The following is a 26,525-nucleotide window of genomic DNA, read 5'->3' as shown; positions in this document are numbered from 1 at the left end:
GTTGCGGAGTCAATCACGGGGAATTTTTGAGTTTTTGTGGATTCTACGTTAATAAAGTTTCGAGGTTGACATTTAAGATGTCCACATTTGCTTAGAAGGAAAGTAATTTAGGTATTAATCATTACATCCTAAAGTGGTGCTTAATAAAACCAAAAATTAAATAAAATTTTTAAACAAATTATAAATTCTAGAAATTAATTTTTTTTTTTTTACAAAGTAAAAAAATTTAAACAAATATTAAAATATACCATGCATTTTCCATTTAAAAAAAAAAGTCAAAATAGAAATAAATAATAAAAAAACTTCCACGTGTCATTTTACATCTAAATAAGACGACATTTTCTTTCGTTTATCCACGACCTTTTTACTGCCAAGGAAGCAAGAAAGAGTGGAGTTGAACACAGTCATATGGGCCCCACAATTTTTTTTTGCATTTTTATTTTTCGCAAATGTCAGCATGAATCACTCGTAACCAGGGGAATTTAAAGCGCGTGTGTAAAGCGTGGAACAGTTGAAATTGGGGTAGCATGGACCCTACGCCTACACTTGTTATAGGCTCTCGGCTCTAGGCAATTACTATATATAGACTGCGCATTTTATTATTCTTTATTTCTAAATTCTAGAAATGGTATTTAATTACAGCACATCATATGAGTAGGTGGAAATTGAGATTTAATTTTCATTCGTATTCTTAATTAATTGCCTCATGATGCATCCTACTCCCACTATGTCATAGATGTAAGGCTAGACATGGAAACTGTGACCTATTCCCTAGGGACAACATGATTTGTGAAATTGCAGTGGGACATTTATTATTTAAAAAATTATAAAATATATATATATATATATATATATTAAAAATATAAAAATTTAAATTAATTTAATTTAAATTTTATAATTAGATGGAACAAGATGGAAACCCAAAAAAACTAATTTTTTTCATCCAATATAAGTTTAGGTTAATTGTTAAAAATAAAAATATAGTTCTAATATTTAATTTCATGTAAAAATTCATACCTTTTTTTTATTGATTTTATATTTATAACCAAAAAAGAAAAGAAAAAGGAAATATTCCAAGGTGGGATAAGTGCCTTGCTTGGATATTAAATAAGCCCTCCACGTCGGGATGGTATTCGATTCCAGCCTCCCCTGTCTACGGAATGGATAAGGATCATAAGATGCGCTTTGTGCGTAGCACCCACTTTGAGTTTCCTTCTTTGGACGCGGGATTCAGAGCTGTGAATTCTGAATGATGAGTATGGGACCCACCAGAGTTTTGGACGCATCTCAGCCGAACAATCAGTGATATCGTGCGGGGTGGCCCGGATAGCCGTTGGATGAAATTTTTATTCGCGAGGTGCATAAGATAATGGGATAAGACAGATGTAGGGGATCTGGATGATGGAAGCATCATCGCTTGGATTTTACATGGGGAGCCTGCGGGGCTGTCAGAGAAAATGAAAGACAAAAACTATACATCCAAAATTGAGGTGGCTGATTAATAATTTGGTCTATTTTACTTGAATTATTATTTTTCCTTATATAATATATTGTCAAAATTATTATAAATTTGTATAATATTTTAATAAAAAAATTATAAATTAAAAGCATTTTTATTCAACCATAATTTTTTAATCATTTTAATATTTAAATAATTTTAGAATAATCCGTAAATAAAATAACATTCTCAGACGGCTACGTTCATGTTTGTCGTCTTTTTATCAAATACATAATATCCTAAATAATTTTATATTAAAAGTTAAAAATAAAATAAAATAATCCCGAATAATTATTCTTTATTAAAATATTAAAACTTAAATATAAAAATTATGCTTTTTTTTTCTTATTCTTCAAAAAATTGTTTTACATTTACATATAATATAAAAGTTTTCAAAATATTCCTTAACTTTTCAATTGTTATTTATAATATTATATAAAAAATTGAAAATATCTAAAATTTATTTCAAAAGATAATTTATTTTTTATAAATAAATTATGAAAAAAATATTTTGTATTAAAAAAAAAAAAAGTTTGTCCGTTTTCTAACTTAGAAAATAATTTTTTATTTTTAAATACAAAATTTTATTTTTAAAACAATTATAGAAAGGCTGTGACTTTCTTGTCAATTGTCACCGTGACTTGAACGGGGAAGGCAATGCTTTGTACCTCCTTGTAATAAAATACTATGCTTAAACTCACTTAATGAATGCTTGAGGTCGGCAGATAAACTCCATGTGAAGTTTCTTATTTGGAAGTTTAGATTTGGTGGAACCCTCAAATAAAAATGCACCATCTCCTCTAGGGGTTTGTGCACGACTTTTTCTTCTGTTACAAAGTGTTGGGCTTCTGTTCTGTTTCCTTCATTCCATTCTCTGATTCCCTATCTATGATCCGTTTTTATCTTATCCTCTAATGGGAATGTGAATTGGAATTGTTTACTTTAGATGGGTGGATGGACTCTTGATGAAATGATGAGGGAGAGAAGATGAAAGAGATTTGGGGAAGTTTCTGTGGGTAAATGAATGAGTTTTAGTTGGGGTTTCCTGGCAAAATATTGGGATGATTAGGTAGGCCCTACGGGGAAGGTTCTTTTAGACTGTGAAAGGACCCGAGTGCAGCTTTTGAGGGAATTAATTTTGTTGGGGGGACTCACCTATGCAGGACAACAAATGGGTGGTCCTAGACCACTTTAAAGGAGATGGGTGTTCCTCACATTTGCTCAACACAGGTGGCCTAAAAGGCTGAGAGCATCTTTCACTCCTGCAGCCCACATTGCCAACATGCAACTTTCCTTTGGCTCCAGTTTTATCCTAGTTATGATCCACCCCATCATGTGCTTCTAGGGTTTTTTTTCCCCTTCTTTCCCCCCCTCTTATCTGGGCTAGGATCCATGTTTCATATGCATAATACTTTGGCTCTGGTTACAGTATAAAAAACGACACCATCAATGGTCCCGGGTATATTTTTAGATTTCATTTGTTTATACATTCATATCTACATCTCATTGGTTTATATTCTGTTGGAGTGCAATAATGTCCTCTTAAGTCCGGGAATAAATCACCCAAATGATGGTGACCAACTATTATAAAAAGCTTAATCTATCCTCATTAGATACCAATTGATTTTCCGATGAGATGACCAAAGCCTGATCTAAGATATGCTTGTTCAATGGACTAAATCTCACCATCTATAATCAATGATCCAGATATTTTGTTTGGTAGGCATCACCATTGGTACCTTAGCATTTTCCTAATGCCTTTGAATTGTATGATCAAAATTCACTAGTTGAAGTGAAGCCATCAAGTGATGAGTTCCAATTTCAGTGACAAAACTCATACCTTTGTGAAGGGATGGATAGATGTTGAGTTGTCTGGGCACAAGGTTTGTGTGACTAAACCAACAAGAGCTTTAAACATGCAACAGTATTGAAAAATGTGTGGCACACTCACCAGAGTTAGGCGGGCTTTATTGCATTACAAGCAATTTCTTACCCTTTGGAACAGAACCCAACTGTAATCTGAATTCTTATGGATCAATGACACAGCTGCAATATCACATCCCTTGGTTGCACCAATGAAACCAACTAGCAGCAGCTACATTTATCGCGCTTGTCGGGATAACCGAGGAGTACTTTGAAATCTAAAGCAGTAGAGTTTAACCACATGAGATGTTCTAGTACAGACTTTTCCCATCTGCCAAACAGACAGACAGTCGAAATGAAAAAATCTGTTGCAAGTTGAAACCTAGGGGTAGAATCGTTAGGCAATGGCAAAGGCACCTTATTCCTAAATATGTCAAACAAAACTAACATAAGGTGGCAAACAAAGCTAAGAATTTGCCTGTTAAAGAACAATCAATAAGCACCTTTGCAACCAACATACACAACTAATATTATGCATATGAAAGATGCCAAACAGCATAAAACATAGACAAAATTAATATTTTATGAGTCAAGAAAGATTCCAAAGGGCACAAGGAAAATTAGTAATGTATATGAAAGATGCCAAGCCGCATCATTACTCACTACAACATTTAATTAAAAAATGTATATTACTGCACAAATGAATGTTGGTTTCACTGGCATGTATTAGTAGCTAAGGAAGAGCGAGAAGAATCCATTATAATGAAAATGTTGTACATGGGACAATTTCAAGGAAAATATAGCATGAGTGGCAACGAATGATAATCAGCTTATTCACTACATACCACTCTTCTTAACTGAAGGAGGCCAAGACAATCTCCTGTGGCTCGTGCCATCAACCTGATTTAATTCACCCACTTCACTATTTTCATCCTCCACTTCTTGCCTTTCATTTTCTTGCCTCCTCACACTCCTTACAGCTAAATCATCAAAGCTTGGTTCATTTCTCCAAGGAGGTGGAGTCACACATTCAGAATCCCCTGGTATTCTTTGATAGGGATCCTTGGCAGGTGTTGTAGGCAAGGAGGAAGCAGAGTTACCCACCCTTAGATTTTGAAGTGTTGCAAACGATTCTCTCATCGCAGACATAGCTTCAAAGAATCGAGTGCATGATGCTAAAGCAACAGGAATTGGGCGGAGCATTTCCTGTATCAGTCAACCAAACAAAAGATCACATTCTGCAGCACAAACTTCCTCTTAAATTTAACATATGGTTGAACTCATTTTAAATAGAAAAGTGATGCTCATCTGGTCATATCATTTAGAAGCCCAGACATTTCTATCCTGTTTTCTTTTTCATCTTGAATAGTTTTGTTTGTAGCATTTACAAAATCATTCTGAAAACTTTCAAGAAATAACACCATTTTTTGTTGGGTAACCGATTTCCTCCCAAGCTTAAAACCCCAAAAAGAATGATCAAATCTGCATAACCTTAGGCAAGGCCAGTGATTTTTCAGAAACTAGATTAACAATATTTAAGTTTTCATCTCATGAATAGGTTCCTACTAAATGATAAATCTGTGCCACCTGAGGGTGTCAAAAACAAAATGGAACAGTATCATTTTCACATGGTTTCCAGCACTCCTATTTCTCTCGTAGGTATATCAAATTAACAATAAGATTGGAAATCATGCTCCATGTCTGGGGTAAGTTTAGTTAATAATGAAGAAAAGCCAACTCTATTAAAAAAAATACATTTGTATAACATCTGAAATCCGCTACAGACATCTGAACTGGATAAGATGTTTTCAGAGCTAAGTCAAGAAAAGAAAAATGGATTATTCAACTTGTTGCAATATGCAATTTGTACTTGCCATAGGAAGATATCAAATGTTTCCATAAACATACCCCCCATACTGAAGGTGGCTCCTTGAAATTTTGAGTCCATTGGAAATCTGCAACAGATGCTGTCAAGGCACCATAATCACTTGCAGCCTTCATCAATAATTCTGAAAATTGTTTCTGTACAAACTCAACCAAAAGACAATATCAGCATTGGGAACTTTGTTGTTTTCACATAATGAACTAAGATGACCATACAATAAAATTCAAGCAAGATTAAAATTTGAACCAACTTTGAAAATTATGACATATTGTCCATGTTTCCCACTAGATATTTTCATAAACTAAATTTACAATCTGCAGTATGAATCACAAACCTGACCAATATTTTAATCACAAAAATAATCTTCCTAAACTTCTGATACAAACATAGAAACTAAAGGAAAATTTTAGTGTAGTGTATGAGATTCTACTTTTTGCACATTTTGGAAACCCACCAAAACAGGAACATAGAAATATGGGCATCTTGATTGAGTGACCAACCTGAAATTCTGCTTCCACTGGAATGCAATCTAGTGAATATGGTTGTTGAAGACGAGCTATAATGCGATCCTGCCAAAATGGAACAAAGATTCCCGCATATATGTTACACAGGATTAATGATGTCATTTTACCTGTGTGCTGAAGATGCATGTGTATGTATATGAAGAAAAATGAAACATTATTAAGATGAAGCATGACACTGCAACCAAGGCATATGAAACACTAGAATACCAATTCAAGTAGGCTATGATGAACAAAATTAGAACCAAATACATCACCTTATTTTGAATAACATCTTTCAATATAGCAGTAATCCTTGCTAAAGTCTCACACTTCTTTTCCATTTCACTTACATGCGTGAGATGTGCCACATTCTTATCTTCCTAAACAATCCAATTCAACAAACATGTCAGTTAGGAAGTGCCCAGTATAAAATTTTCAAATAAACAGATTCAAGTAAAAGAGACCAAAAAATTATCCTTGAGAATTCCCAAATTGCCTTAGATTACAGGTTTGGAGTTTAAGCCAAGCCAAAAGAGAATATGTTATATGTAATGATGTAAGTTTGAATGTTTGTAATGTCTGTAAGTTCCATCTAATAGCAGAGGAGGGGAAGGCAGGAGGAGGAAGAGATATAAGTAAAAGTGTGAATCACAAGTATCACATAGTAATTTTACTCCATTTTAAATTTTGCAATGTTAATGAATTGGTTGTATGAAAGGTTGGGTAAACGCTTCTAGAGGGATCAAACAAGATAACCAACTTTCTCCTTTTCTCTTTGCATTAGTAGCATTGTTTTGAGAGAATGATGATCAGAGCCAAGGGCAGAGGAATTGTGGAAGATTTTTTGGGTGTGCAGGCATCATGTCAAGGTGTCACATTTGTGGATGAGATTATATTTTTCTCCAGAGCTAGTAGAGAGGTTGTGTATAGCATTAAATCTATTCTTTAAATCTGATGGATACCAGGACCTAAAGTAAACCTAAATGAAAGTGCCCTTTCAGGCATTAATGTGGCTCAAGACCAAACTCTAAGGATAGCCTCATCTTTAGGTTGCAGGATCGCAGATAGGTCTTCTTTCTATTGGGGCTCCTTTGAGTGGGAATCCCATTGCTTCCCAAATTTGAGACCTATTCTAGAAAGTATCACTTGTAGGCTAGATGGTTAGAGAAGAATCTGTCCACAGTTAGGAGGAAGAGCTGCACTGGCAATGGTAAAATATTTATCATTTATCTCCACTTGCTTCCTCTCAGTTTTCATTCAGAGTTTTAGGCAAGATCACTTCTCAGATCTCAAATTGAAAGAAACACAGATTTACTATGGTCAGGATTTAGGAAAGACTGCAACAATCATCTAATCAGCTGGGAACCAATTTGTAAGCCTAAGAATGAAAGGGGTTTGGATCTTGAAGAGATTTCTTTAAGGAATAGAACCCTTTTGGGTGAGTGGTTATGGATGTTTCCCAAGGAGAGTGGCACAAGGTAATTATACGTATTTATGGTTCAGACTCCAATGGTTGTGATGCCAAAATAGTTATCTGACAGTCACATTGAGCACATTGAAAAGAAATTGCCTAAAGTTTCTCTAATATGTCTTGGAACACCTGGTTCCTAATTGGGGTGCCAACATAGTAATCCGATAGTCACATTGAGCACATTGAAAAGAAATTGCCTGAAGTTTCTCTAATTTGTCTGGGAACTCCTGGCTCCTAATTGGGGATGGTTCTAGGATTTGATTGTGGGAAGATGAGTGGTGGGGAGACCAAACATTTTAGACCCCCTATCTCAACCTCTATTTGATCCCAAGGTTTAAAGATTCTTCTTTTAGATCTCAAGATTTAAATATTCTTCTATTTGATCTATTCTAAGCCTTTCCTCCTCCTCATCCTAGAATTTTAATTTCTGACACAACTTATCTGACTACAAAATTGATGAATTTAATACTGTCATGTCTTCCTTGATTCATGATTAATTATCATCCTCTTTTCTCAATGAGAGAATTTGGTATTTCACTCCTTCATGGTTATTTTATTCACAATATTTGTTTTGGGCACTCTCTACTTTAGACACTCTTTCTTTCTTTTAGGCTAAATTTCTTTTGAAAGTTCAAACTTCGACCTAAGTCTTGGCTTTTGCATGGCTGCAAACAAAAAAAATTAATACTAATCATATATGTTGAATATAATGAATTTATAGTGTACAATCTTTCCTTTTTTTAATATAGGTCACATGTATGGTAGTTAGGACTCCTAGCCTTGTATATATATATTTTCTCAATTGTAAGTAGACACCACATGAATGAGAATCAAGGTTTTCTTCTCTCTCTCTTAACATGGTATCAGAGCCAAGGGAGAAAACCTAATTCTTTCCAATTTCCCCGTGTCATCAATTCCGGGAAACCGTGTTTCATTTCGGTCACCTTCCCCAGACCCCAAAGCTTTCCGGTCGGTCGAATCGTCGTCAGAAAACATTCACCGCCGACGACTTTTCCGGTGAACTTTTCCTTACAACGTCTTTTTCTGACACCGCAAGGAGCGCCTGGAGGAGATCTCCAATTTTTCCCAAAGCACCGGAGCCAGAAAACCACCCACGCGCCGGCCACGCGCGTTTTTTCGGCCGGCGACTGCATCTCACGCGCCGGCGCGTGAGGGCGCGTGAGCCACTTTCCGGCGACGCACTTCCTCCTCCAACCTCGCCTAACGCCGACTAGCCACCCTTCATACCTGTTTTTGCCATCCGAGCCCTGCACGTGCCTCTTTTGGGGTTCTTTTGCCTCCGTCGGCCCTCCGAACAGTTTTTCCGGTGTCCTTCAGCTATTTTTTCTCAACCCCAATCCCTGCACGTGCCTTGGGAAGTGTTCTTCTACCTTTCCGGTGGTGCCACGACTGTTTTTTTTCTTTTCTATTTGGCCTCTCACACGGGCGATTCTTTTACTTTGGAGAAATTGGTTGGCAGTAAAAATTATCTTTCTTGGTCTGCCTCTGTTGAACTTTGGTTTATGGGACAAAGATATGAGGATCACTTGGTTACAAAGGAGGCAGATATCCCTAAGGTTGAGCGCGTACAGTGGAGAAAGATAGATGCCCAGTTATGTAGTGTATTATGGCAATCAGTTGATCCCAAGATCCTTCTTCATCTTCGGGCCTACAAAACTTGTTTTAAATTTTGGACTCAAGCCAAAGGATTACACACGAATGATATCCAGCGTCTTTATAAGGTGGCTTCTGCTATTGTCCATATCAACCAACAGGACTTGGATCTATCTACTTATATTGGCCAGATTGCCTCTCTTAAGGAGGAGTTCTTGACTATGATGCCTCTTACTCCTGATGTTGGGGCTCAACAAACACAGCTTGATAAGTTCTTCATGGTCCTTACTCTTATTGGCCTCCGTCCGGATCTTGAGCCTGTCCGCGATCAAATTCTTGGTAGTTCATTAGTTCTGTCCTTGGATGATGTGTTTGCTCGCCTCCTTCGTATCTCGTCCACTTAGACTTTGCCATCTGATAGCATTTCAGATTCTTCTGTGTTAGTTTCTCACACTACCTCTCGAGGAGGACGCAGTGGTAACCGAGGTAGAGGTTAACGTCCTCATTGCACCTATTGTAATAAACTTGGTCACACTCACGATCATTGCTATCAGTTACATGGATGGCCTCCTCACACTGCCCATGTGGCCCAGTCCTCTGATTCTCAGCTACCTCAGCCTCCGAGCTCCTCCGCATCTCAGGCCTCTGTTGCCTCTGTTGCCCAGCCTGGTAATGCTTCTGCCTGTCTTACCCACACATCTTCTCTTGGACCCTGGATTCTAGATTCTGGAGCTTCTGATTACATATCTGGTAATAAGGATCTTTTCTCCTCTATTACTACTACCTCTGCTTTACCTACTGTTACCTTAGCTAATGGTTCTCAAACTGTAGCTAAAGGTATTGGTTTGGCCCTTCCTCTGCCTTCTCTACCTCTTACTTCTGTCCTTTATACTCCTGAATGTCCTTTTAATCTTATTTCCATCAGCAAAATCACTCGTACTCTTAATTGCTCTATTACCTTTTCTGATAAATTTGTGACCTTGCAGGATCGGAGTACGGGGAAGACGATTGGCATAGGACGTGAGTCTCAAGGCCTCTATCACCTCACCTCGGATTCATCTCCTGTAGTTTGCATTTCCATTGATGCTCCTCTCCTCATTCACAATCGTTTGGGCCACCCTAGTCTCTCCAAGTTCCAGAAGATGGTCCCTCGTTTTTACACTTTGTCGTCACTTTCGTGTGAGTCATGTCAGCTTGGGAAACATACTCGTGTCTCATTCCCAAAGCGTTTGAATAATCGGGCAAAGTCTCCTTTTGAGCTTGTCCACATTGATGTTTGGGGTCCTTGTCGGATTGCGTCTACTTTAGGATTTCAGTATTTTGTCACTTTCATTGATGACTATTCTCGATGTACTTGGTTATTTTTAATGAAAAATCGAGCTGAGTTATTCTTTATTTTCCAGAAATTTTATGTTGAAATCCAGACCTAGTTCAATATTTTTATTCGTGTGTTACGCAGTGATAATGCCAGGGAATATTTTTCAGCCCCATTTACTTCATTTATGTCTCATCATGAGATTCTTCATCAGTCTTCTTGTGCTCATACTCCTCAACAAAATGGGGTAGCTGAACGCAAGAATCGACATCTTGTTGAGACAACTCATACTATCCTCCTCCATAGTAATGTTCCTTTTCGTTTTTGGGGGGACGTTGTTCTTACCACTTGTTATTTGATTAATCGTATGCCCTCCTCTGTTTTACATGATCAGATTCCTCATTTCCTTCTCTTCCCTGACCAACCACTTTATTTCTTTCCTCCTTGTGTCTTTGGTTGTACTTGCTTTGTTTATATTCTCACTCCTGGACAGGACAAGCTTTCCGCCAAAGCCATGAAGTGCCTCTTCTTGGGATATTCCAGACTTCAAAAGGGTTATCGTTGTTATTCCCTTGAGACTCATCGATACTTTATCTCCGCTGATGTCACTTTCTTTGAGGACTCACCATTCTTTCCCACCACTTCTGAGTCTCTTCCTGTTTCTGAAGTCTTGCCCCTTCCCATTGTCTCCCTATCTGATGTTGTGCCTTCTCGACCACTTCAGGTTTATCATCGTCGCCCTCGTGTCGCTGCTCCTCTCCCTTTTGCTGAGGCACCTACTGACTCACTTCCTATCCCTTCGGTTTCTCCTGCCCCGGCTCTGCCTTCTCCTGATGATTTACCCATTGCTATTCGGAAAGGTACTCGCTCTACTCGTAATCCTCATCCTATTTACAATTTTTTGAGTTATCATCGATTATCTTCACCCTATTCTGCTTTTGTTTCTGCTATATCCTCTCTTTCTCTTCCAAAGAGCACCCATGAATCTCTTTCCCATCCAGGCTGGCGACAGGCAATGGTGGATGAAATGGCTGCTCTACACTCTAATGGCACTTGGGATCTTGTTGTTTTACCCTCTGGTAAATCTACAGTTGGCTGTCGTTGGGTCTATGCAGTTAAGGTTGGTCCTGATGGTCAGGTCGATCGCCTTAAAACCCGCTTAGTTGCTAAAGGCTATACTCAGGTTTATGGTTATGATTATGGTGACACATTCTCCCCTGTTGCCAAGATTGCTTCTGTCCGCTTGCTTCTCTCCATGGTTGTTATGTGTTCTTGACCTCTTTATCAGTTGGATATTAAAAATGTCTTCCTTCATGGTGATCTTGCCAAGGAAATTTATATAGAGCAACCTCCTGGTTTTGTTGCTTAGGGGGAGTCTGGTTTAGTGTGCAGGTTACGCTGTTCTCTATATGGCTTGAAACAATCTCCTCGAGCATGGTTTGGTTGTTTTAGTTCTGTTGTTCAAGAGTTTGGCATGCTTCGCAGTACAACAGACCATTCAGTTTTCTATCATCATAACTCTTTGGGGCAGTGTATTTATCTGGTTGTTTATGTGGACGACATCATCATTACAAGCAATGATCAGGATGGTATTCAGAAACTAAAGCAACATCTTTGTACCCACTTTCAGACCAAAGACTTGGGGAAACTCAAGTATTTCTTGGGAATTGAGATAGCTCAATCCAGTTCCGGTGTGGTCCTTTCCAAAGGAAGTATGCTTTAGACATCCTGGAAGAAATTGGTATGTTAGACTGTAAACTGATAGACACACCTATGGATCCGAATGTCAAACTTGTACCAGGACAGGGGGAGCATTTAGGAGACCCTGGGAGATATCGACGGCTCGTAGGTAAATTGAACTATCTCACCATTACTCGTCCAGACATTTCTTTTCCTGTGAGTGTTGTTAGTCAATTCCTACAGTCACCATGTGATAGCCATTGGGATGTCGTAATCCGCATTCTTCGATATATCAAAAGTACACCAGGCCAAGGTGTGTTGTACGAGAACAGAGGTCATACTCAGGTTGTTGGTTACACAGATGCAGATTGGGCTGGCTCACCCACAGATAGATGTTCCATTTCAGGGTACTGTGTTTTTATTTGAGGTAATCTAATATCTTGGAAGAGTAAGAAACAAGATGTAGTGGCCAGATCTAGTGCTAAAGCTGAGTATCGAGCTATGGCTTTGGCAACATGTGAACTCATATGGTTGAGACATCTTCTTCGAGAGTTGAGATTTGGAAAGGATGAACAGATGAAACTCATCTGTGATAACCAGGCCGCATTACATATTGCATCCAATCCAGTCTTTCACGAAAGGACCAAACATATTGAAGTTGACTGTCACTTCATTAGAGAGAATATCGCATCAGGATGTGTTGCTATAAGTTTTGTGAATTCAAATAATCAACTAGCAGACATCTTCACTAAATCTCTCAGAAGTCTTAGGATTAAATACATTTGTAACAAGCTTGGTGCATATGACGTATATGCTCCAGCTTGAGGGGGAGTGTTGAATATAATGAATTTATAGTGTACAATCTTTCCTTTTTTTAATATAGGTCACATGTATGGTAGTTAGGACTCCTAGCCTTTTATATATATATTTTCTCAATTGTAAGTAGACACCACATGAATGAGAATCAAGGTTTTCTTCTCTCTCTCTTTTAACAATATATAATATCCAAGGAAACTTTTTAAAGACTAATGTACTGAACATCGTATAATGAGAATGGGTTGTGGAGAAACTGTTGATCATCTACTTTTTCATTATCCAGTGGCTTTCATTCTCTAACACAAGTTATTTCAGTTGGCTGGGACTGCTTTTCAATGGCTGCAGTTGAGATGATGGCCATTCCCTTCATGGGTTTGGGAGGAAATGCTAAGAATAGGGTTCTTTAGAGGCTGGCTATTCTCACTGTTTCTTAGGAAATCTGGATATAGGGAAATGTGAACATTTTTTAGGATAGATAGAGATCCATGGAGTCTAAGTGAGATGTTCTTGCACTAAGATATTTTAACTATTGAACTGCATAATGCACTATCTAGCTAAGCAAAGAGCTTCTCCTATAATGTCCTTGTAAGTGATTCTTTGCTTCTTTGTATTGCACCATTCTATTTGTTGAGTATCCTTTTGCATTTTTTCTACTTCTGTTTTGACATTGTTCTCCATTCTAAATGATGAGTTATGATTTGAAAATGTTTCTGGTATCAGGTTTTTGTGCAAAAGAAAAATGGAATCAATGACCCCATTAAAATTTCATCGATTTATACCATCCAAAATACACGTGCATGCATATTTGACGAGAAAGGACATGTGTCAGCAAAAACAATTGAGATTCTGTATCTATACGACCACCACCATATTATAAATAAGATTGTCCAAAAGGGCACCCTACCAAATCAATGTCCACTGCAACTCCTAAAGCTGACAACATGTACATCCCTCAAAGAATATAATTGTGACAGTCTCTAGTGAATGAAATAATGAATTAAAACAAGGATTAGAATATGGGATACTTCACCTTTCGACCTTGAAGTTCCACTTGCAAATCTGCTATTTTTCTTTGTACGGTGGTAAGTTCTCTTAAAACCCTTATCAAGTCATCACCCTTTTCACCAGTACTAGATAAGTTCTGGAGTTCTTCCTGTACAGAATGATAGATCAATTGTATGGACCAGCCTCCATGGTATGACTAATACAAATAAAATACTTAAGGGTTACAAACTAAGACGGTAAATTATCTAAGTGGAAGCCAAACAAGTGTAGCACAATCTCAAAATTTCATAAATTACGATTTCAAAGGAAAATTTCAGACATTTTGAGTATTCCATCACATAATTTGCACCAAATCCATGAGCTCAAGAACATGTTAGAATTCCATTTACCAGACATTTCAAAAATGCTATTCAAAACACGCCTAGAAAACCCATGTTCTTGATGTCGAGATTCAAATCTCCAATTCCATGAATAAACAAACCCCTTCGAAAAGAAAATCATGGAAAAAACTTACTTCCCAATCAGTACACAAATTGGAAATTACAGGAACCCAAATTGACGAACACCAATGGAGACAAAACAAAACGGTTATAATGAAAGCAAATCAAGCTCAACGTCCAAGGTACTGAAATGGGTCCAGATCAAACGACCCCTGTTGATGTTGTAGCCGAAAATGGAGACTGATATGCAGATATTTACAAAAAAATGCAGTGAAATTGAGAAACCCAAAAGAGAGAACCTGGGAAGGAGGAGGGTTAACAGAGAAACCAAGATCAGCAGCGATGGAGAGGGCATCGGACATGCCTCCGAGGCGTCTCAGAGGCTTCTTCCCCACCCAGCTGGTGTCGCTTCCCATCGACATTTCAAAGCCCGAACCCTGGCGTTTTTTCCAGATTCAAATTGAAATTGAAGTGTGAGTTGCTTGGACGGCAGCCTGAAATTTTTTGAAATCTCAATATGCCAGTTCCGTCGGGTCGAATCCTCTACGGATTTGGTAAGACTACTCCGTATAATATGCTTTTGGGATTACGACGTCAATGTTTTGTCATTCAACTCTTTAAGCTATCAAGTCATCCCGGTTAAACGCTTGTATTTCAAATACGTGCATTGCGTTCCGCGATGATTTTAAAAATCACTTTAGTCTCAAAAGTGTTTTGAAAAAATAAATAAATAAATAGTCATTGAACAAAATTTTAAAAATAATTTTTTTTTAATCTGAAAAATCATTTATAATATTAAAAAATTATTTTGTAGTATTTTTTGAAAAAACACATTATTCTTGTAAAAAATACTTTCTTATTCAATTTTCAAATTTTTTAAGAAAATAAAATCTTCATTAAACATGATTGTTCATAAAATTAAATTAAATTAACTTCAATTTTTTGAAAACCCGAAGCAATTAACTTGATCAAACTACTAATACAAGAAAAAAATTATAATTATGGATTATATATATAAGAAATTAATTGTTTAGTTACTAAAGGCACAAAATAATACAAAAGTTCTTAAGAAGAATATATCTTAATACAAATATATATATCTAAAAAATATTTACTATTTTGATTCAGGGTATTATTGGTATATAAGAGTGGTAAAATACTTTGATATATTGATTGAAGGTATTTTTGATACATTGACTAAGAATAGTTTTTATATAAAAAAATATAAAATAGCCCATATCTAATAAATATGGAAAGAAAATGTTGAGAGAAATTTGAAAATACAATAAATAAGTAAATAAATTATTTATATATATAAAAAAAACAATGCATTAAAAATATGGAAAGATAATGTTTGAAAATCTTTATGAAAGGAATAATATAAATTTTAAAAATGGAAAGAGAAGGGTGAGAAAAATAAGAAAATAAAAGGCTTTAAAAAAATATATTAAAACAATATATAATCTACTTTAACATATTATAAATTTTTAATATATGAAACTATATTTAGATAAATATAAATACAATGCATCTAATATATGAAACATATTCCGGGTTTTAAGAGAAGTAAGTGTATATCAACACATTTCTTATTTTTGTATGTGATACAAATATGATCGATTGAGTCGATCATTTAGTAAAAAATGAATCCAAACCATATAGTCGATGTATATATGATAAAAATTGAATCAATCAAATTTAGAGTAAAAAACAAAACTAAACCAAGTCTTTAAAAGTCGGTTTTGTTCGATTTTTATGAATCTATTTTAACTCAATTTAATGGTCATTTTTAATTATAAATGATTTGTTTTGAGCCCAAGTTCATTAATTTGAGTTTATATTAAGTCTTTTAAGTTTAATTTGTTTTTAAAATTAATTGAAATTAATTTGAATTTGATGTTAAAAATATATTAAATGTGAGAAAATAAAAGTTAATCTTAAATGAGAAAAACACCTAAGAGAGGAGTGAATTGGGTTTTTCAAAAACTTTTTCAACACAACAAATTTAAGCACAATAGAAGCAAATATAAAGAGATAAAGTTAGAGAATTCAAACTCAGATTTTATAGTGGTTCGACACTTCCTTGCCTACATCCACTCTCCTCAATCTCCTAACCGAATGAGGGTTCTACTAACTTGAAGTTTCAACCAAGCTTCTAATCTTCTTTACACTTGGATTTCGACTCAAATGAGTTCTTACACAATCTCTTCAAGATTTAACTCACTTGAAGGCTCTAACACTCAATTTACAAGAATGATCTTCTCTCAACCTAGCTCAATAATGACTTAAATACAAATCAAAACTAGGATGACTCACAAGGGTGCACTAAAAGATATGCAAGTGAAGATTTAATGCACCAAGAAAGAAATAAGAGTTTTTAAGGCAATAACAAGTGGGTAGACAATTAAATACAAGTGTTATCTATGTCATAAATGAAGTGGAGCTCTCAATTTATAAGTTTCTAACATCAGGAGCCAAGAAAAATAAAAAGCAGCTTCAACTGATCGAATTGGGGGTCGACCAATTCACTAGCCATTAGAGCATTTAATGCTTTGGCAGGTTACTGTTGCTTTAATCAGACCTCGACCGGAGGTCGATTGGGAAGGAGGATACCTCAACCGGGAAGGAAAGACTACTAGATGAGATAAAGTGTTTTTAGCACTCCTCGACATAATAAGGGGAACCGGTCGATCGGTTCCCTGGCCAATTGAGCCAATTGGCTAATTCCTCAACCGGTTCAGCATTTTGGCCTCGAAAACCTATCTTTTTCTGTTCTTTTCTTTTCTAACACTTAGGCAAGGTCTTTAGGTAAATTAATATGTCAATTTTGAAATGTTTTGCCTAAGGTACATTTGATAAAACTTAGGTTTTAATGAAATTGTAATTTTAAAGAATAAACCGAGTTTTCAAATATGCATGAAATGATATGTAAAACCTAAGTACACCCATGCATTCATCTTACATTTGTTTCCTATGATTAAAGGTCTTCCAAATGTCTTGATCTTGTATCCATTAGGTCATTTGATGAATTTCTAAAATAATACATGAGATTCTTTACAATTCAAACCAATTAGTAACTTAACCATGGTTTGTTATCATCAAAACCTAATTAGGAGACCTCTTGGGCTAACAATCTCCCCATTTTTTATGATGACAAACCTTGGTTATCTAGGAGAAGAAGAATCTTCCCCTCAAACCAATCATGGATCAATCAATCAAAATTTATGAAGTTAAAAAACAAGAAAATCAAGACATGCTAGAGATAATGAATTTTGAATAAGAAACAGTGTAAGTCATGAAACATATAGCATATCATATATAAGTCAAAAGTACATGAAACATATAAGTCTATCATATATTTGATCCAAACAAAAGATATGACAATGATATGCATGTAAGTTTCCTAGGTCCTAAATATCTCTCCTCTTTTTGGCAACATAAAACTGAAACGAAGGAGGTCTCTATGAAATCAAGGCTGAGGAGGTGGAGGTGGAAACACGGAGCGTAGGTAAGCCATCATCTCCTCATGCTAACTCTCCTGGCGACTCTCAATGCGCTCAATCCTCTGTTGGAGATGCTCAAACACAGTCTGCTGCTGATCCATGCGATCATCCATGCGATCATCCATACGCTCAAATCTCTACTGTAGATACTCAAATTGAAAGGTGAAGCCAATTTGATATTGATCCATGCGATCCTCCATGGAGTAGAATCGACTATCACTGACTATTGCAAGTTCCTTCATGCGAGTGCCAAAAGAGCTAATCTAAGTAGATAGATCCATCCAAGCGCATGATCAGGAGTGTGAGGTGTTTGATGAGGTGGTATCTCTATGTGAGGAGGCTCTGTGAATGATGGTTAAGAAGATGGTCCTACTATGTAAGTCAACTCAGACATCATTGGCTCAAAAAATTTGGCCTCAAACTGAACACCTTATAACTGGAGTGGAGGAATGTCAAGCTCGAGCTCTCTCTACTGAAAGTGTCTTTGAGGTCTACTTTACCCTTCATCTCTCTTATCTCGGCCTCCTCCTTTACTCCGGGATGCACTTGTCCTTGTCCTTGTCCCTGGGCCTATGCTGGTGGTCTCTCTGCTCTCCTAATCCAAGAACCATCAGGGACCTTCTCAAATTTCATCCGTCCCAAAGACTGCTCAACATATGTATCATAAATGTTGGGGACCTCAAAATCTTTCTTTCTGCTCAAATCAACCCCAACATCCTTGAACACTCTAGTGAGGAAGCAGCCACAGGGGAGTACGCGGGTCGTGCTCTCACAACATGAGATCATGTGCATCATCATCAAATACCCTAAGTGAATTCGTCTCTCGGTTAGAATAGAGTCCACGAGGAATGCCTCATAATAGGAGACCTCGTCTCGGTGTTTGCCTCGTGGTAGCAAGATAAAGCAAATCATGCGGTGTAGTACTCTACTGACCACGGTCAAGTTGTGGGCCGATGGTTTGCCCATCCCCTGGGCGTTTGCAAGTCCACACATCCTTTAAACGACCTCTCTAGGCTCGAAATCCGGCACAGTGGGCCAAATCTTGGACTCGTACACCCTGAGTCTAATTGGAGCAATATAAAAAATGAGACAGATGCTCTCTAGGTCTAGCTGAATCTCGACTCCTCTAACGGTGAAAATAATCGTGCCACCAATGTCATATGTCGCCCTCGAATAGAATGCTCTCACCAATGTCGAAAAATCGGCTTTGAAATTGTCACTATGGGCAACTAACCTATCCGACTGAAAAGACCCTCAAACCCAAAATGTTGGAGTTGGGATAAATTGATACTTCTCCCTGGAACTACTTCACTCTAAGCAAACTTTTTCTTGTACATTTGATAATCCTCCACATAATTGAATAGGGCGATGTCAAACCTCGCCTTTCGGCGAGCCTTTGTCTGAGCAGGTTGAGATGTCTCAGCTAGGCACTTTTCCTGTGCCCTAGAGGCAGTCGACTCTCTCCTAAGAGCCATGAGAAATACAGAAACAAAATAAACGAGGTTGGTAGAGAGAAAAGCACTCACAACCGAAACCTTAGGTAGGCGTGAAAGAAGAAAAAAAACTAACTGTGGCGCTTGAGAGGAAGAAAGTGTAGTCCAAAACTGAAACCCTAGCCTCCAATCTTCCCAAAAATCCAATCCAAAGCCTTCAATCGGTCCAAACCTTGCTCAATTTGGTCTCTGGAAGCCGAAATGTGAAAAACCCTAAAGAAATGAAGGAGAATAATGGAGAAAACGAAGCGCGGGAGTCTCTTTAAATCCTCAGTCTCGACGAACTGGTCGACCGCCTAGTCAACGCGGTCAACAGTTTGACTTTTCAACTTTTGTGCATTTTCTCGTCTCGTGATCATTCATCTGCCATTTTCAGTTGAAATCCCTAATTTTTTATGCCTAATGCCAAGGGAATTTTGATTTTTTGGTCAAAATTTGACCATTTATCTAAGTATATGTCTATATGAAGCATATGACATGAAATTAATGCAATCAGAAGGTATATTCATCAAGAATTCATTAAGCAATCATTAGATCATAAAGAAATCACCCCTAGTTGTCTTCTAATATCAACAAATTGTTCTTCACTTAAAGGTTTTGTAAATATATCCGCAAGTTGATCTTTTGTGCTTACAAATTCAAGTGTTTTGTCACACTTTTGTACATGGTCTCTAAGAAAATGATGTCTAATCTCTATATGCTTAGTCCTAGAGTGTTGCACGAGATTTTTTGAAATTTAAATGGCACTAGTATTATCACATTTAATAAGAATATGCTCAAAAGATAAATCAAAATCACTAATTGTTTGTTTTATCCAAAGAATTTGTACACAACATAAACCGATTGCTATGTATTCAGTTTCTGTCGTTGACAAGGCTACCAAATTTTGTTTTTTACTATGCCATGAAACAAGTAAGTGTCCTAAGAAATGACAAGTGTCACTAGTGTTTTTTCTTTTAACCCTACAATTGGAAAAATCGGCATCCGAAAATCCAATTAATTCAAAGTTATCACTCTTAGAATACCATAAGCCTATGTCCATTGTTCCTTTCAAATATCTAAGAATTTTTTTTATGGAACTTAAGTGAGATGATTTAGGACAAGATTGAAATCTAGCACACAAGCATACACTATACATAATGTTAGGTCTACTAGCGGTCAAATATAGCAAAGAACCTATCATGCCTCTATACATAGTTGAGTCAATGAATTTACCTTTTTCATCCTTATCAAGCTTAATGGATGAGCTCATCGGAGTCTTCATTGTTTTGGCTTATTCCATGTTAAACCTTTTGAGAAGATCTTTTATATACTTTGCTTGATTGATGAAGGTTTCTTCCTTTAGTTGTTTGATTTGAAGTCCAAGGAAGAAGTTGAGTTCTCCCATCATGCTCATTTCAAACTCACTATGCAAGCACTTAGAAAATTCTTCACAAAGAGAGACATTAGTAGTTCCAAAAGTAATATCATCAAAATATATTTGAACTAAGAGCATATCATTTTTTTTTTGTCTTTATGAAAAGAGTTGTGTCAATTTTTCCCATTTTAAAACCCTTTTTCAAAAGAAATTTACTCAATTGTTCATACCATACTCTAGGTGTTTGTTTCAAACCATAAAGTGTCTTTTTAAGTTTAAAAACATGGTTAGGAAAGTTAAAACTTTGAAAACCAAGTGGTTGTTCAACATATACTTCTTCATTTATAAAGCCATTTAAAAAACCACTTTTCACATCCATTTGATATAGAACAATGTCTTTAAAACATGCAAAGGCAAGAAACATCCTAATGGATTCCAACCTAGATACGAGGGCAAAGGTTTCTTTATAATCTATCCCTTCTTCTTGATTAAAACCTTGGACTACCAATCTTGCTTTATTTCCAACAATTATGCCATTTTCATCCATTTTATTTCTAAAAATTCATCTAGTTCCAATAACACTTTGATTTGAAGGTCTTGGTACTAATTCTCATACTTCATTTCTTTCAAATTGACTTAACTCTTCTTATATAGGAATCATCCAATTTTCATCAACTAAAACATTATTTATATTTTTAGGCTCAATTTGATAAATAAAAGCAAGATTATTGCAAATATTTCTAAGTAATTTTCTAGTTCTTACCCCACTAAATGGATTACCTATAACTTAATATTGTGGGTGGTTGATGACAAACTTCCAATCTTTAGAAAGGTCTTGGCTTGATTCATCTTGCACTTGTTGATGAGGGGGTAGTGCTAATGGTGATTCTTCTTTCTTGGGATCCTCTCCAATTTCTTCTTGTTGTCTTATATCTTCAATTTGAAATTTTCCCATGGAGGTCTCCAAACCTAAATCATCATTAAAACTCTCTCTTTCTTGGAGAGAATTGTTAGATTCATAAAAAATAACATGGATGAGCTCCTCTACAACCATGGTTCTTTTGTTAAAAACTCTAAAGGTTTTACTTGAAGTTGAGTAACCAAGGAAAATTCTAACATCCGATTTTGCATCAAATTTTCCAAGATTGTCTTTGGTGTTTAATATAAAACATTTGCACCAAAAAACTTTGAAATAACTAATGTTGGGTTTCTTGTTTTTTCAAAGCTCATAGAGAGTTTTCTTAAAAATGGGTCTCAATAATATTCTATTTAAAACATAACAAGAAGTGTTAACTGCTTCGGCCCAAAAATATTTGGGTAAATTGTTTTCATTTAGCATGGTTCTAACTATTTCTTGAAGAGTTATATTTTTCCTCTCAACTACCCCATTTTGTTGAGGAGTTCTAGGAGCCGAAAAATTGTGGTTAATACCATGCTCATTGCAATATTCTTCAAAATCAATATTTTCAAATTCTCTATCATGATCACTTTTTATAAAAGTAATTGTAAAACCTTTTTCATTTTGAACCTTATTGCAAAACTTTGAAAACTCATAAAAGGCTTCATTCTTTTGACTTAAAAACAAGACTCATGTGTATTTAGAGAAGTCGTCCACAATAACATATGCATAAGACTTTCCTCCAAGACTTAGTGTCCTAGAGGGACCAAATAAATCCATATGCAACAACTCAAGTGGCCTAGATGTGTAAATTAAGTTTTTGTTTTTGAAAGAGTTTTTGATTTGCTTTCCCACTTAACAAGCTTCACAAACTTTGTCCTTTTGAAAATTTATTTTGGGAAGGTCTCTAACAAGTTCATCTTTGTTGAGTTGGGAAATGAGGTCTATGTTAGTATGTCCCAACCTCTTATGCCACAACCAACTTTGATCATGCATGCTTGAAAAACATCTATCATGACCATCATATTTTGAAATATTTATAGTGTAAACATTATCACATCTATGACCCATGAAGATAGTTTTATCATTTTGAATATCCTTGATGATGCAATGAGATGTTTCAAAAATCACTTTAAAACTTTTGTTACAAAGTTGACTAATGTTTAAAAGGGTATGTTTTAAACCATCTACTAATAAAACACTTTCAATAAAAGAGGATGTGTCATTGCCAATGTTGCCTTGACCAATGATTCTTCCTTTTGCATTGTCTCCAAAGTTAACATATCCTCCATTTTTCTTTGTAAAGAAAGCAAACTTGGATTCATCTTCGGTCATGTGTCTTGAGTATCTACTATCCAAAAACCACTTATCCTTCTTTGAACCCTACAAAATAAAACTCAAGTTGATTTAGGTGCCCATATCTTTTTGGGTCCTCGAGGGTTAGTGACCTTGAATTTTTCAATCCAGGCCTTTTTAGTTTTTGCATTTGAATTCTTTTGAGAGCCATTTCTCAAAGGACATGTACTACTAATGTGTCTTCCTCTTCCATAAAAGTTGCAAGTAGTAGAAGGATTTGCACTTGAGGATTCTTTTACAAAATAGTTTTTAAAATACTTTTGATTTTTTGAAGATTTGAATCATATCTCTTGTGTCAAAAACACATTTTTGGCTAATTAGAATCATTTCAAAATATTTTTGCCCACAAGAAAATTTTGAAACAGAGGGGGTCAACCATTCATTTTTCTTTCTCAAAATCTTTTTTTTTTTTTCAAGATGAGTTTTAAAAATCCTCATACAATTCTTCAAAAAAATCATGCATATCTTCATCACTACAGTTAAAGTTTACCTCATCAAGTTCATCTATTGCCATGAAGCACATGTTTGCCACTTCTTTCTCATTTTCTTCTTTGGAGGATTCTTCACTTTCACTCCAAGTGACCATCATTGCCTTTTTCATTCTCCTTTTGGCTTCACTTTTGTAGAGAAGACTATCATATTCAATGTGTCCCGATTTCTTGCATTTGAAACACACCAAATCTCTTTTCTCTTCCCATTTCTCCTTGTCACCATGAGATGAAGATTTCTTTTTAGAAAGGTCTCTTCTAGAGGTGAACCTTCTTCTTCTAAACCTTTCACCCTTCATGTATTTGTTGAGTTTTCTTGTGATGAGGGCTAGATCATCATCTTCTTTACTTTGTTTTTCTTCTTCAACTTCTTCTTCTTCCTTAGTTGTAGCTTTGAGAGCTATGCTTTTCTTCCTTTTGTTTTCATATTCTTGTAGCTTCTTTGCAAAATTGATCTCATATGTCATTAATGACCTTATGAGCTCCTCCATAGGTAGCTTGGTCAAGTCTTTTGCTTCTTAAATTGCGGTGACCTTTGTATGCCACTCTGATGAGAGTGACCTCAAGATCTTCATCACCTTTTCGGATTCCTTGTAGGTTTTTCCCAATACTTCAAGACCATTGACAATGTCGGTGAATCTAGCGATCATCTCAACAATAGTTTCATTTTCTTTCATAAAAAACAATTCATAGCTATGAACAAGTAAATTTATTTTTGACTCATTCACTTGATTTGTTCCTTCATGAGTTATTTCAAGCAATCTCCAAATTTATTTAGTCGATTTGCATTAACATATTCTATTATATTCATTTTTATCCATAGCACATTGCAAAGTGAAAATGACTTTAGCATTTAATTGAAATTTTCTTCTATCAAACTCATTCCATTCTTGCTTGGGTTTTGGAACCATGACTCCATCAACTACTTTTATAAGAAAAGTTGGGTCATTTCATTTTTAATGACATCCCATACGTCTAAATCGGTTGATTGTAAATACTAAGTCATTTTAGTTTTCTAATAGGGATAATCAGTTCCTGTAAAAAATGGAGCTCTATTTTTGCAAAAATTTGAGATGAGCTTGATGGAATAGTCATTTCCTCTTATACTATTAAGTCTTAAACATGAGGCATAATTCTTATACCAATTGAGAAAATAAAGGTTAATCTTAAATGAGAAAAACACCCAAGAGGGGGTGAATTGGATTTTTCAAAAACTTTTTCAACATAACAAATTCAAGCACAATAGAAGCAAATATAAAGAGATAAGTTAGAGAATTCAAACTCAGATTTTATAATGGTTCGACACTTCATTGCTTACGTCCACTCTTCTCAATCTCCTAACCGAGTGAAGATTATACTAACTTGAAGCTTCAACCAAGCTTCTAATCTTCTTTACACTTGGATTCCGGCTCTAATGGACTCTTACACAATCTCTTCAAGATTTAACTCACTTGAAGGCTCTAACACTCAATTCACAAGAATGATCTTCTTTCAACCTAACTCAATAATGGCTTAAATACAAATCAAAGCTAGGATGACTCACAAGGGTGCACTAAAAGATATGCAAGTGAAGATTTAATGCACCAAGAAAGAAATGAGAGCTTTTAAGGTAAGAACAAGTGAGTACACAGTTAAATGCAAGTATTCTCTATGTCATAAATGAAGTGAAGCTCTCAATTTATAGGTTTCTAACATCGGGAGCCAAGAAAAACAAAAAGCAACCTAAACTGGTCGAGCTGGGGGTCGACCAGTTCACTAGCCGTTGGAACATTTAATGCTTTGGCAGGTTAAGGTTACCGTTACTGTTATCGTTGCTTTAATCGGACCTCGATCGAAAGTCGATCGGGAAAAAAGATACCTCAACCGGGAAGAGAAGGCTACTGGATGAGAGAAAGTGTTTTTAGCACTCCTCTATCAGACCTCGACCGGATAAGGGGAACCGGTTGATCGGTTCCCTGGCCGGTTGAGTCGGTTGGCTAGTTCCTTGATCGGTTCAGCCTTTTGGCCTCGAAAACCTATATTATTATTTTCTTTTCTAACACTTAGGCAAGGTCTTTAGGTAAATTAATATGTCAATTTTGAAATGTTTTGTCTAAGGTACATTTGATAAAACTCGGGTTTTAATGAAATTATAATTTTAAATAATAAACCGAGTTTTATAAAATGCATGAAATGATATGTAAAACCTAAATGCATCTATGCATTCATCTTACATTTGTTTTCTATGATTAAAGGTCTTTCAAATGTTTTGATCTTGTATTCATTAGGTCATTTGATGAATTTCCAAAATAATACCTGAGATTTTTTACAATTCAAACCAATTAGTAACTTAATCATGGTTTGTTATCATCAAAACTTGATTAGGAAAACCTTATGCTAATAAAATGTATTAAAAATTAATTTTATCATAATATAAAAATAATGAATTATTTTAATAAAATCTAACATGAAAAAACTTATCAAATATCAAATAATTATATACAAATTTTAGAATGTGGATTTGGTTCGATTTTTATTGGGTTATTAGTTTAACCATAATCCTTATTTTTCATTGGAAATAATTATTTATTATTTTATATCATGTATATTATATAAAATTAATTACAATATTCTAAATAAAATAAACTATTTTAATGGAAAATTTATTGTTTCTTATTTATTATTTTATTATTTTTTATTTTTTCTAATATCACAAAGATGAAAGCTTGAAGAGATCCGAGCACTCACAATTAGGGCTACGCGTCGTTTCTCTATATAAACCCCTCGTTGGCCTCCTCCACAGCGTCATCAGCTGATCAGATCAGTCCAGTTAGGGTTAGGGCTAGGGTTTACAATTTGGAAGCTATGATAGGGAAATTAGGGTAGGGTTTATGGTTTTGATGTATCAAAATCCCAATGAGGAAGAAAGCCCATGATAGGAAGTGCCGTATGACACTCCAAACAGCAGCGGCGTCGCCCATAACCCAACCTTCCCATCCACCATTGCGTCCCTCTGACTCAGTGTCTGAGGTGCTCGTTCATTGGTCGGGATAACGCGGTTATGGGGCGCCGTTGTGTGTGATTTGAAACGGGACTCTGAGGGTTTTGTTTTGTTCTAACGAATGGTTTTTTTTTTTCCTTTTCTTTTCTTCTTTTTTCTTTCTTTCTTCTAGTGTTGTTGGGAACTTGGGAGGTCCGATGCCACGTCGCCGGTAGCCATTGGCGATGACCGGCGATGCTATGATTGGACCGATATCAATCTATGTTTCGCATGCTGATAGGAACCTGTGGATCAGGTTTATGCCGTCGATCTACGGAGCCGATTTTTTGCGATTACATTTTTCAGTCCGGGTACTATGTT

The 26,525-nt window shown here is 36.0% G+C and overlaps 1 protein-coding gene and 2 non-coding genes across 4 annotated transcripts; 2 read left to right on the top strand and 1 right to left on the bottom strand.

Annotated features, from left to right (window-relative positions):
* Nucleotides 1-3,253: 3,253 nt before the first annotated feature.
* LOC100244748 (AUGMIN subunit 2) lies at nt 3,254-14,748 on the bottom strand. Of its 2 annotated transcripts, XM_002274660.5 has the most exons (7): nt 14,390-14,696; nt 13,676-13,798; nt 6,025-6,129; nt 5,747-5,815; nt 5,270-5,383; nt 4,207-4,567; nt 3,254-3,692 (listed from the first exon to the last, which is right to left on the bottom strand). In XM_002274660.5, exons 1-7 carry the CDS (start codon nt 14,510-14,512, stop codon nt 3,673-3,675), a joined length of 915 nt encoding a protein of 304 aa, XP_002274696.2. In that variant the 5' UTR covers nt 14,513-14,696; the 3' UTR covers nt 3,254-3,672. The 2 variants fall into 2 exon arrangements, with proteins under 2 accessions (XP_002274696.2, XP_010657233.2); XM_010658931.3 differs by lacking the exon at nt 3,254-3,692 and having other exon boundaries at nt 3,974-4,567; nt 14,390-14,748.
* An 11,326-nt stretch (nt 14,749-26,074) lies between these two features.
* LOC132254826 (small nucleolar RNA Z112) lies at nt 26,075-26,269 on the top strand. The gene has a single exon (XR_009467207.1). It is a non-coding gene; the product is annotated as a small nucleolar RNA Z112 (small nucleolar RNA).
* Nucleotides 26,270-26,356: 87 nt separating this feature from the next.
* Nucleotides 26,357-26,505, top strand: LOC132254836 (small nucleolar RNA snoR2/U65). The gene has a single exon (XR_009467217.1). It is a non-coding gene; the product is annotated as a small nucleolar RNA snoR2/U65 (small nucleolar RNA).
* The last annotated feature ends 20 nt before the right edge of the window (nt 26,506-26,525 follow it).

This window comes from Vitis vinifera, chromosome 12 (assembly GCF_030704535.1).
Source record: "Vitis vinifera cultivar Pinot Noir 40024 chromosome 12, ASM3070453v1".
NCBI classification, from domain to species: Eukaryota; Viridiplantae; Streptophyta; class Magnoliopsida; order Vitales; family Vitaceae; genus Vitis; species Vitis vinifera.
Note: the sequence above shows the minus strand (reverse complement) of the source record. Positions and strands in the feature narration are given on the sequence as shown.